Genomic DNA, 12,309 nt, shown 5'->3' with positions numbered 1-12,309 from the left:
CCATCCAGTTAAAAAATGGGCGGAAGACCTAAGTAGACATTTCACCAAGGAAGACATACAGATGGCCAAGAGGCACATGAAAAGATGCTCCACATCACTAATTATTAGAGAAACGCAAAAGAAAACTACAATGAGGTATCACCTCATGCTGGTCAGAATGGCCATTATGAAAACATTGAGAAACAATAAATGCTGGAAAGGGTGTGGTGTAAAGGGAACCCTCCTGCACTGTTGGTGGGAATGTAAATTGATACAACCACTATGGAAAACAGTATGGAAGTTCCTTAAAAAACTAAAAATAGGATTACCATATGACCCAGCAATACCACTATTGGGCATATACCCTGAGAAAACCATAATTCAAAAAGAGACATGTACCACAATATTCATTGCAGCTCTATTTACAATAGCCAGGACATGGAACCAACCTAAATGTCCATCAACAGATAAATGGATAAAGAAGATGTGGCACATATATACAACAGAATAGTACTCAGCCATAAAAAGAAACAAAATTGAGTTATTTGTAGTGAGGTTGTTAGACCTAGAGTCTGTCATACAGAGTGAAGTCAGAAAGAGAAATACAAATACCGTATGCTAACATATAGATATATACATGGAATCTTAAAAAAAAATGGTACTGATCAATCTAGTTGCAGGGCAGGAATAAAGATGCAGACATAGAGAATGGACTTGTGGACATGGGGTGGGAGGGGGAAGCTGGGGCAAAGTGAGAGTAGCATCGAGATATATACACTACCGAATGTAAAATAGTTAGCTAGTGGGAAGCAGCCGCATAGCACAGGGAGATCAGCTGGGTGCTTTGCAATGACCTAGAGGGGTGGGATAGGGAGGATGGGAGGGAGGCTAAAGAGGGAGGGAAAATGGGGACATATGTATGCATATGGCTGATTCACTTTGTTGTACAACAGAAACTAACACAGTATTGTGAAGCAATTATACTCCAGTAAAGATCTATTTAAAAAATAAAAAGGTTAGGGCTTCCCTGGTGGTGCAGTGGTTGACAGTCCGCCTGCTGATGCGGGGCACACGGGTTCGTGTCCCGGTCCGGGAAGATCCCACATGCCGCGGAGCGGCTGGGCCCGTGAGCCATGGCTGCTGAGCCTGTGCGTCCGGAGCCTGTGCTCCACAACAGGAGAGGCCACAACAGTGAGAGGCCCGCGTACCGCAAAAAAAAAAAGGGTAAGTGAAGCTCAAGTTGTGCCCATAAAACTCACTTAAGATGAGAGAAGTCACCAGTGGTGAAGAAGCTTTGGGAAGAGTGTCAGGCACGAGACAAGCACAAGGTCAGGGAATAAATGTACTGGTACCAGAAAACAAGGCAAATGAGAGTACCAGGCACTAGGTAAGCAGCCAGGACAGCATCAATGACAAGCAAACATCAAAATGAAGCAGCTCCTCTTCAAGCCAAGAAGCCTTTTAAGTATTTCCGACTCCTGAGTGTGGCCAATTCAGACTCCAAGTGAATTAACATTGGGTGGATGGTAAACAGATTAACAAAACCAGTGGGAAAGGAAGCAGAAGTGATTATAGTACAAAATATGGAACTTGTACAGAGGAGCTGCTTAGAGAAGTAGCTTAGGGAAGGTACAGCCCACCAGGTGGTTTCAAATCGCAGCTCCACTATTTCTTAGTCTATAACCTTGGAAAATTATTTTACCTACCCCAGTTTAAATTTCCCCATGAACAAAAGGGCGATAACATATCCTATCTCACGCTGTTAAAAGAGAGAATCATTATTAATCATTTAACGTGTAGTAATCATCCAACTATAAACTATCAATGATCATAAATATTGTATAGTTAATTTATTAAATCATAGTTCTGGAGTTTAATGTATCTAATGTTAGTTTCAATTTTGGCTTCTGCATACAGTCTGTTGGATTTATTATGCTGGATCTTCTGTGATCCCCTAAATATTTGTGTGCAAGCACTTTGAGGACTGCACAGGGTTAAAGCACGGTACAGCTCTGTTGTCACTTACAGGTGGATATGGCTGTGTGCACACATTATTTTGAAAATATAAAAGTTACAAACAGATTGATCATCTTGCTCTGACACCTATTCTATACAATTATTCTAGTTCCTTTAGTGATAATTAAATCTATCCCCACCATGGCAACTCTTGCATTAGATTAGTCAAACTGAGATTTTCTTTCCTAAAATGGCTGAACATACTGCTTTGGTTCTACCAAACCACAAAACATGAAACCACAGTCTAAGTCTAAAGCATCACCCTCTGTGGTGTGGAATGCTGCAAATAAAGTCACTGCCAGGCCAACTTTTTGTTTGATGTAGCCAATCTTCTTCTCTTCCAATTGACACCCTTTTAAAAAAGGATGAAAAGCATTGGTAACATTCCCTGAACATTGACCTGAAATGTCCATAACGGAGACTCACTACAAGAAGCCAGAACTCATGAATAACATTAAATGATCTTTCTATGATTATTTTTTGATCTAGTATTGTTTATGTGAAATAATAGGCCCACAAACTGAAAGTCTAACTATTTACGTGATATGGAGAAAAGCAAGTTTTTCTTCTTAAGTCATAATCTACTTAAATTTATGCCCAGTAGTTTTGGAACTCAAATGAATAATTTGATGCACCACTAATAGTAGTACTTAAATTGTCTCAAGCCCTTTTTTTAAAAAAAATCAAGTTGAAACAGTGACTATCGTATTAAAAGCACAATGCTTAATCTTAAACGCTATACCACTATTATATATGCATTTCTATATTATTTTTCAAGACTCAAAGAATCAAAGTGACCATTCAGTTTGTAAAGTTACTATTCACCTATTTGATACACGTCCATGAAGCAGCTTTGGAGGAAAAGCAGTAACCGCTGACATGCTGAATGCACATAGACGGTAATACCTCATTTCATCTTTACAACCAACCTATCAGGTAGGTACTGTTAAAAGTCAGGTAGAAAACCCAGTCCCTTTCTAGAGCTCATTCTCTTAAACACTATATAAATTCTAGGGAAAACTTGTTCTTTTGTTTGTTTGCTTTTAAACCTAATAGCAATAATCACAACTATCACTGTGACTGTGATTTGCACGGTGCTTGGCAGTTACATCCTCTATCTGCTAGGATATGTAACAATAGTTTTATGTGGACAGAAAAGGTCTAGTCAAACTTTGTAAGCTACAGTGATCAGAATTCTAATGCTGAATAAGGAAATAGTTAAGGCATAGCAGAAACATGAATGGTACTGATGTTAATATTAAGTTATTTGGCAACTTTTAACAATGATCAAGGTTACAGTAAGCAAACAATAGAGTTTACGTTAGTAGTTCCATCAGGACAATTACTGGAATAAAAGTTAAGGAAGCCATTGTTTTAGAAAGGGTCGTTGAGGGTGAAGATCTTGAATATGAGTGGAGATAAAACAAAATTCAGTTCAAGGAATAAGGGATAAATATAAAACTTTTGTTAGGATGTGTCCTATCTACTCCAAGTCACTCCAGCACAGACAGACCTAACCCTTATATGGTTTGTCACTAATCCGAAGAGAGAACCTGGAAAGTTCAGAAGCTAAAAAGATTTTCAAGAAGACAGTAAGTAAGCAAAGAAACATGTAAGATGTTTAGATTTTCTACAATCTTGGAGGGGTTGAGGGTGTCATTCCCTTTTTGCTGGGCTATTTCACTCCTCCTTCTAGAGCTAGACAACTCTACAAGAACATTGGGTGAACAGAAAATATCTGTGCAGGAAAGAGGGAGAAGCAAAACTAGAAAATGTTGAGAAGTGAAACTTTGTATATTTCTTGAAAACAAGAATTCTGTATCTAATCACCCTCTTCATGTGGGCCTTATATTTCTAAAAGCATTTCTTGTATTTCATACTCTGCTGGTAAACTCAGAGACCCTCCACCCATAGATTCCAATCTTATTTCCAAGGCACTTCTCTTAATAACCACAGAGTTTAGTCATGGTTCAAACACATCTTGCTGTGCCCTAGACAGATTCTACAGTGGTCTTTGTGGCCATTTTCAGCTTTGTTGATTCTACCCCAAGGGCATAATCACCAAGAATGCAGAGTGTTCACCAGACAGCCTAGGGGCATGGGGATCATAAAAGATCCCAGCTGGAAAAAAATTTTCGTTTATATGAAATAAAATACGAAGCTTAGAGGGTCATGATTTTCACTTAAAGAGCAAAGATAGTAGAACTAAAATGTTTGTGTTAACTTTATTCTAAATAAAAAATGCATTTTCTTTATAGTTCTTAACTTTTGTTTAAAAAAAACAGCTTTGGCATGAAAATCATCATGCATAAATGAAAATACAATTTAATGAAATGTCATATTTTATAAATTTAAGTGATGCAAACATTTGACTTATCTGTTAAAATTAGGCTGCCAGGTTCTTTTCCACATGAAAGAAGCTCTGTTTTATTTCATGTGTTACCAAACTGTGTAATTTTATTTTTCAAGAAACATGAGATGGAGAGATGAAGGAGGGAGGGCCAAACTTCTTGAGTAATCCGACTAAAGTTGTCATGCACATGCTGTATCATTCACACTGTGATTGACATTTATTTGTAGTTTGTATTTTGTTTTATACATAGAGGAGTCATTGCTAGTGAATTTTTTAAAAAAAGTAAGATAACAATCTGCTACCTTGCTGTCATCAACATCTCCAAATTATGGTCTAGGGCCAAAGTCTAAGTTTTGGCCTCCAGATGTTAATACTTAGGAATTTGGTGTCCAAATGGATGACTCCTGATAGGAAAATGTTTGGCAACAGATGATAGACCAGTGAAGCCTACAGTTTCTGAAATCAAACAACCTAGATTCAAATATCTAGGCTCTGTCCCCCCATAGCTCTTGAACCTGGTCAAGTAGCTTAGCCTTTTTAAGCTTCCGTTTCCTTACCTATATAACAGAGAAAATTATAGTATCTTCCTCTTAAGATTGTTATGAGGGTTTAATGATATAATGCATATACAAGTTCTTAGCACAGTGCATGGTAAATAGAAAAAAACTTGGTACATGCTAACTACCATTATTATATTAATAATCTGAAATGCTAACTCTAATTTTGCCAATCTAACAAATATTTCCACCAACTGCTTCAAAGTTATTAGTGTCAAAAAATACCAGGTCAATTTCAATACAAACTTGTCTATCAGAGACGGGATGCTTACAGCCAACATCCAGAGTTATCTTGCCAGTTGCTCTTCCGGCATCATTGACAGCAACACACGTATAATCACCAGCATCCAGATCTTGAGTTTCTTGAATCTTCAAAAGTCCCAGGAGAGGGTCAATGATGAGAAATGGTGAGGGCCTCAACTCAAGATCCCCTAAGTCAAAACAAAGCGGAGAACGTTAAACAGTTAGATGTTTACATAGTTTGCTATTGGTTTGATTGCACAACTTCTGAAGAAAACGATTGTAAAGTTTTTAAATACAAGTGTCTTGCACAGTGCAGACACTTAAACAATGTTTATGCAATGAAAGAATGAAGTGTTTCTTGGTAATGAGCTGACTTATTAGTCTGTATAATTCCACAGGCTAATCTAGAGTCAAAAATCAGGTCCTAAATGAATTATGTACAAATATTTCCTACCATATATGTACCTAAATGAGAACAAACTCTTTGAAGCTATGTTGGGGGACTGGGAAAGAGTGGCAGCTGTCACTGTGGCTGTGTTAGGTAAGAAGGGAATGGGAAGATGAAGGTTGAAATGAGGTTTCTACCATCTTTGTGGTAGGATGAATTTCAATTACCCAGGAAATGCTCCGGAGACTATGGGTGTTCTTAGTTTGGCTAATGACCAGGTTTCTGGTTTGCTGAATGTTCTCAGTCAGATTTTGTCTTGTGAAAGGTATGAGCTGCCTGAGAGGATTCTAAGGATGGCTCGGGAAGTAGGAACCACAGCTGGCTAGAGAGGGTAGGGAAGAGCTTGCTGAGAGAAGAGAAAGAATGGATGAGGAACTCTTGACAATGGCCAGAGAGGAGTACTGTTATATAAATCTCCCAGGATACCTCTACTAAACCTGTATTAGGCATCAAAGTTCTTTAAGTTGGAGTTAGAGGTTTTTTTGGAAGAAGCAGGCAGGGGATAAATGAGTGGAGGATGGAAACTGATATCGAATTTGACCTCGGTATGAGGGTAGAATGACCCAAGAAAGATGAGTTATTTCTGGCTTACCTGCCCCGGAATGCCTCAGATCTCCTGAGAACCATTTCTATTTGAAGGCAGGCAATGCCTCAACAAATCTCTAAGTTGGGTTAGCCTTTCCTTAGGCTTCCCTTCCTCCAAGGTTTCCCCTCATTGAAGAATGAATTTCACCAGGATGACAAATATCATAAAAAATTACCTAGTACTGATGTTTAAGTGGAAGCTTAGCGTCCATATCTTTTTTGTTTGTTTTTGTAAAGGGTGATGTCAAACTCTTGGTGGGGATCCTAAAAAATTCCAGGAGGTTTAAGGGCCATTGCCTTCGGGTCTCAGAGCATGCCCAGATGTCAAGTCTGAAGAGGTACTCTCCAAAATGCCATATACTAGCTTAGCCATGTGCCCTGGGACTAAGGACTGTGGAAGTAACTCCCTTAGCTTTTAACAGGCTGAAACGCCAGAGCTAGTAATTCTCTAGGACACTACATAAAGCAACAGACTCAGAGAAACAAACAATTCTCCTTTTGTTTTTATAATTTGGGGAGGAGAAGAGGTCAAAGGAGCCATAAATTTAAAACAAAAAAATTACATTAGCAACTGTCAGTGCCAAAAATAAAGTATTTTTCAGCATTCCAACATTTAAAACCCCAATTATCCTTTTAAGCTTGCTACTGGATACCACGCGAGAATGAGAGAAGCAACTAAAGGCTTGTCTATGTGCCTCTGGGAAACTTTCATAACTAAAAGCAGATGATGTTGACATAAACTTTCCTCCCTCTAGGGGAGGATGCAATGTGACCAAGCTGTTCATCAAGCATTAAAATGTTTGGACTAAAATGCATTTAGATTTTTGGATTTTACTTCTCCTTTACTTCTGTATATGTCAGAGCACATACAGGATGAAATAAAGACTAAAAAAGCTACTTTTTGCTAGCAGCTTTTTTTTTTTTTTAAATAAAAGTGTTTAAGGAATAGCAGTAATGAAACAAAATATAAATTGGAAAACACTGGCTATATCAAGTTTGCATTTTGATCACATTTTGGTCATCTCTCTTGATTTCTACTGAACAATTAGTAATCAAATTATTGAGAAGCCATAGAGAAATACAGAACTTTGAGATGAAAATGACTGAGGAAGTATATACTTTTAATAGTAGATAAGATTAGAAGAATGTTTACACACATAGTAAAATATATAAACTTTGCTGACAATCTATTCTAGGATTGAACAATCATTACCATTAAGGAGGATTCTTTCTGCTTAATTTAAATTCAATTCTGGCCTCTGTGGATGCAAAGACTAACAGAGAGATCACTATCCCTGACAAAAGACCCTTTAAATTGTTGAAGGTTCTTTAGTGGTTCTCAAAAATGTTTGTCTCAAGACCTTTTTATACTCTTAAAAATTACTGGGGACTTTAATGAATTTTTATGTGGATTATATTTATTTGTACTTCGCATTTTAGAAAGGAAACTGAAAAATTTTAAAACATAAGTATTTGTTTTCTAATAACTCATGACATTTTAACATAAATGTATTTTATATAAAAAAATTTCCCTGAACAAGAGAAACTTAGTGAGAAAAGTGGGACTGTTGCACATTTTTGCAGATCTCTAGAATGTCTAGCTTAATAGAAGAGAGCTGAGCGTTCATTTTTGCTTCTGTTTCACTTTTTTGGATATCACATACCATGCAGCTGAGATGAGTGTGAAAAAGCCAAATAACATCTTAGTATCATCAGGAAAATAATTTTGATCTCATGGATTCCCTGAAAAGAATTGTGGGGAACCTCCAGGGATTCCCAACTACACTTTAGCAACAACAGATCTAAAGAAACAAATTCAATTTACTATTTGACCAGAAATATTCTTTATACGACATTTTAATAGTGTCCCTGATTCTTCTCTGAACCCACTTTATGTTGCTCCTTTCTAAAATCTAAAATTTGGGGGGGCATTTGTATGTACGAAATTCCTTTTCTCAAATGGTCTGAATGAAATACAATTTATTAATGAATAATGGTTGCCAAAGGCTGCAGGACAGGGGAAATGGGGAGCTGCTGTTCAACAGGCATAAAGTTTCAATCATACAAGATGAGTAAGTTCTAGAGATCTGCTGTACAACAGTACCTAGAGGTAACAATAGTGTACTGTATGCTTAAAAATTTGTTAAGAGGGTAGAGCTCATGTGTTCTTACCATAAATAAAAAATAAACAAATCACCACCTACTTTATTCAATAAGAACTGCCTGAAAAAAAAGCTATGAACAAAAAGTTATTCTTATGGTTAGGGAAAGAACTATTCTTTCCCCCTGTGGTTTCCATAAGGTAGGATCTTCCTAACCTTGCTGCTGTCTCATCCCCAGCAGAGGTGGCAAAGAAAGGTCCAGCTGCCTCCTCGTCCCTTTCTTTTTGGAGCCAGTTTGCATGTAGAAAAGTTTGTCCCCTGGCTTTTCTCTTTATGATCCAGATTCTGCTTATGGAATAAATTGCCTGCCTGGGACTGGGAGAAGAAGTGATACTAGGGTTCAGGGCAGCTCTGCATATTGGAGATGAACATCAATTGAAGCAGGTCCTCCAACATGATCTGTCAGTGCTTAATGCCCACATGCTAGCTCTGTTGGTGCATAACTCGAACAGAGAAATGGGATATGATTTACTAGGCGCACTGAACTCCAATGTCTCTGGTTGAGAAAAGAAACTACTAGGCAGTCAGTTCTAGAATCTTCCACGTGGTGGCTGCAGAGCTCCCTAACTCCTCATTCACCTCCCAAAAGCCATTTGTGGGACCAAAGCTGACATACAGACTACTCAGGAGAGTAGCACCTACTTGGGAGAATAAAAGACTTTCTCTCTGTGACTCAGCTATTTACAGGCAGAGAAATCAGCAGGTTCCATTACTTTAAAGATTTTTTTTTATTATTAACATAAACTACTGATTGATATTTTTCTGGATTTATTTAATTAAGATGTGAGTTTGAAACTTTTATCTACTTCATTTGTAAGTTAAAGATTTAAGTTTTTCAAATAAGGAAAATTAGTTGTTGTTGACCGAAACCTAATTAAGAAGCAAATCAAGAAATGCCTTCTTTTCAGAGAAAACATGAAGACTAAATCATTTAACATGGAAAACTATGAAAATGACGTTATCTCCTAGTTTCCCTCCCTTTTTTTGATTTGTATTATTGAAAAGTATTTGTTTTCTACATAAAGCCTTTCCTTTTCACCTCGTGTTCCCTAAGAGTTTGAACCCGAGGTGAATTCACAATTTTGTAATTATGACATCAACCTGTTGCTATGGGAATGTCTGTGATTTAACAAACAGAATCATAACAATAGTGCTTTGTACTATTTAGCATTTTTCATCTGAACATTAAAGAGTATTTTGCAAACAGCATCTCAATAATCCTAGCAACCTCCCTCTTAGGCTGTTTATGGGGATTTTTCTTTCTCATAGATTGGAAAAACTAAGAGAAAAACAGAAGCAAGACATTTTAGACAGATATCTACTGTCAGCATTTGAGCGGAGACCAGGACCCAAGGGCATTCTCACCAAGGACAAGCAGCACATTACTGTTATTTTATTACAGAATCACAGAGGTAGAAGCTTTATATCACAAATAGAGGCAGATAATTTCTATACTTGATATAAACAGCTACCATGCATGATGAAGCTGACCATAAAATACGTTTGTCTTTCAGTCAAATGTCATTCAGCTGTAATTTTCGAGGTATGTCTTTATTTGAGCTCTTTATAGAAAGTGTCCTGGAGAATCTAGAAAACTTCCTAATTGTGAGAGCCTAAGCAAAGTGAACTGAAATAAGTGAAGCTATTTTAAACATTAACTGAGTATTCTTGGACAATTTTCTACAGGAAACAATCCTAAACTAATAAAGAGAACGTTCAGCTGGATTAGCACAGGCGAAGTTTTCCTGCTTTGATTTTCACAGTCCTATAATCCACACCAGATGTCAAATGCTGAAATTCAGAGTGCAGAATTTTGAACTATCGTCTCTAGTGAGACCATAAGCACATTTTATGGAGCTGCTAAGTCACACACCAAAACAAATTTTTAACAAATTATCTTTATCTAAAAGAGAAAACAATACTAAATGAACCAGACATGAACATACTTAAGAAATGTACCTTTGAACCATTTAACCTGAGGTGGAGGAACACCAGACGTTTTACATTCCATAACTGTTGTATCCCCAAGGGCAACCAAGAGCTCACTCTGAATTACCATCAACTTCGGGGCTTCTGAAAACAATAAACATGCAAATAATTAACGTCTTGCACACTGCCACTTACATCTTGTTTCTGTTTACTAAATGAACCAATAATAAAAAAAAAACTATTATTATTTACGTGCTTGTGGCTATCTCAGTTTTTACAAACAGAAATGAACTCTTATGATGTATATGCACACAGATGTGTGTGATGAAAAGATCATCTATAAGGCCAAAAGAATATTAGGAAAAAGTAATTCTGATGAAACAGTGTCCAAAAATTTAGGAAATTAATTGATGCACATTTTCTAGGTAATGCACATTTCAATTAATCGATGCACATTTTCTACGTGACTTTAAGGATATTCATGTCTATCTACAGAGAGACAATTGTAGTCTAAGGCTAAAATTCGCATCTATAAAAAGTAGAGTCTCCCACTTTTAACTCTATTTTTCCCTTTGATGTTAAATACAGACATTCTGTAAGTTTCTTTCCTTAGCTCTGATTCACGCCTTTGCCTAATGCTTTAGTTCATGCACATATTTTTCTCTTAACTGAACATTTTAGGACTTCCTAACTTCAACTGAGGTAGTTTTAAACAAAGCCAAGAGTTAATTTCTCAAAGATCATGTTACTCCTTGGCTAGAAAACTTTGGTGATTGCATTTCATAATTCCCTAGTTCGGCTTTCAAAAATCATAAACTGGTGCGTGGCTTTTTTTTGAACTTCACGCTCCATTACACCTCCTTACTTATCACAAGGTATGGAGCTCCACTGGTAGTCCAAAACATGCCCTATTCCCTCCCATCTTCCTGCTTTTGCTAAAGTTTTTTCCTCTGCCTGAAATGCCCTTTGCCACAACTTTTCAAATCCCACTCATTCTTCCAGGCTGAGCTTAAATCCTATCTCCTTTAAGAAGTGTTTGCAAATTCCCCAGTCAGAATTAATCTTCCCCTCCACCAACCTTCTACTTTTGCACTTTTTTGTCTGCCTTATATTTATTTACATATATCCACTCCCATTATTCACACTCTTGAAAAGTAAGGACCTCATGACATACATTTTTTATTCTACATTCCACAGTCTCTAGCACAGCATTTTACATAATTTGGGTGATTACTAAGTTAAATAAATGGGTGGAATATTTTGGTTTCTTTGTGAATGAACCCAAATTCATTTCTGCAATGGAGAATCTGTTTCAATCCCCATTCCCAACTGTTGGTTCCCTCTCCACATGGCTGTTCTATGAATGTTTTTAATTGTCATCTCTAAATCTGAGCCCATCTTCCCTTCTAAACTTATTCACCACGTGCCTTCCTCATTTCTATAAATGAGACTTCTTCCCAGGCTTTTAGGTCCAGTATTTGTGACATTTTTGTTACCTCCTTCATCTATACACAGCATCTACAATTCTCAATCTTTTTTTTAACATCTTTATTGGAGTATAATTGCTTTACAATGGTGTGTTAGTTTCTGCCTTATAACAGAGTGAATCAGTTATACATATACATATGTTCCCATATCTCTTCCCTCTTACATCAATTCTCAATCTTTATTGTGGCTCTTGTACACTCCTTCCTCGCCACTGCCAATTTTACTACCTTACTATGAATGATGAAGAAAAATGAGAGAAAGGGTGGATTGCTAGTCATTAATTATTCACAGTTTACAAAATGACACTGAGCATATAACCCTTCTCCTTTATTTGTCTAAGAAAGACCAAAGTAAAAGAAATATTGGGGCTTCCCTGGTGGCGCAGTGGTTGGGAGTCCGCCTGCAGATGCAGGGGACACGGATTCGTGCCCCGGTCCGGGAAGATCCCACAGGCCACGGAGCGGCTGGGCCCGTGAGCCGTGGCCGCTGAGCCTGCGTGTCCGGAGCCTGTGCTCCGCAACGGGAGAGGCCACAACAGTGAGAGGCCCG

General features: G+C 37.5%; 1 protein-coding gene across 1 annotated transcript in view; it reads right to left on the bottom strand.

Moving 5' to 3' along the window:
• The window catches only part of HMCN1 (hemicentin 1), a gene marked incomplete at its 5' end in the record, with an annotated part of 521,222 nt that overhangs the window by 273,648 nt on the left and 235,265 nt on the right, over positions 1-12,309 (bottom strand). The window contains 2 exons of the mRNA XM_082648266.1: positions 5,178-5,336; positions 10,303-10,416. Coding sequence (XP_082504392.1) covers positions 5,178-5,336; positions 10,303-10,416 — 273 coding nt within the window. The remainder of the gene's footprint in view (positions 1-5,177; positions 5,337-10,302; positions 10,417-12,309) is intronic.

Source organism: Grampus griseus, assembly GCF_964374135.1.
Source record: "Grampus griseus genome assembly, chromosome: 1".
NCBI lineage: Eukaryota > Metazoa > Chordata > Mammalia > Artiodactyla > Delphinidae > Grampus > Grampus griseus.
This window is presented reverse-complemented; position numbering and strand designations above follow the sequence as displayed.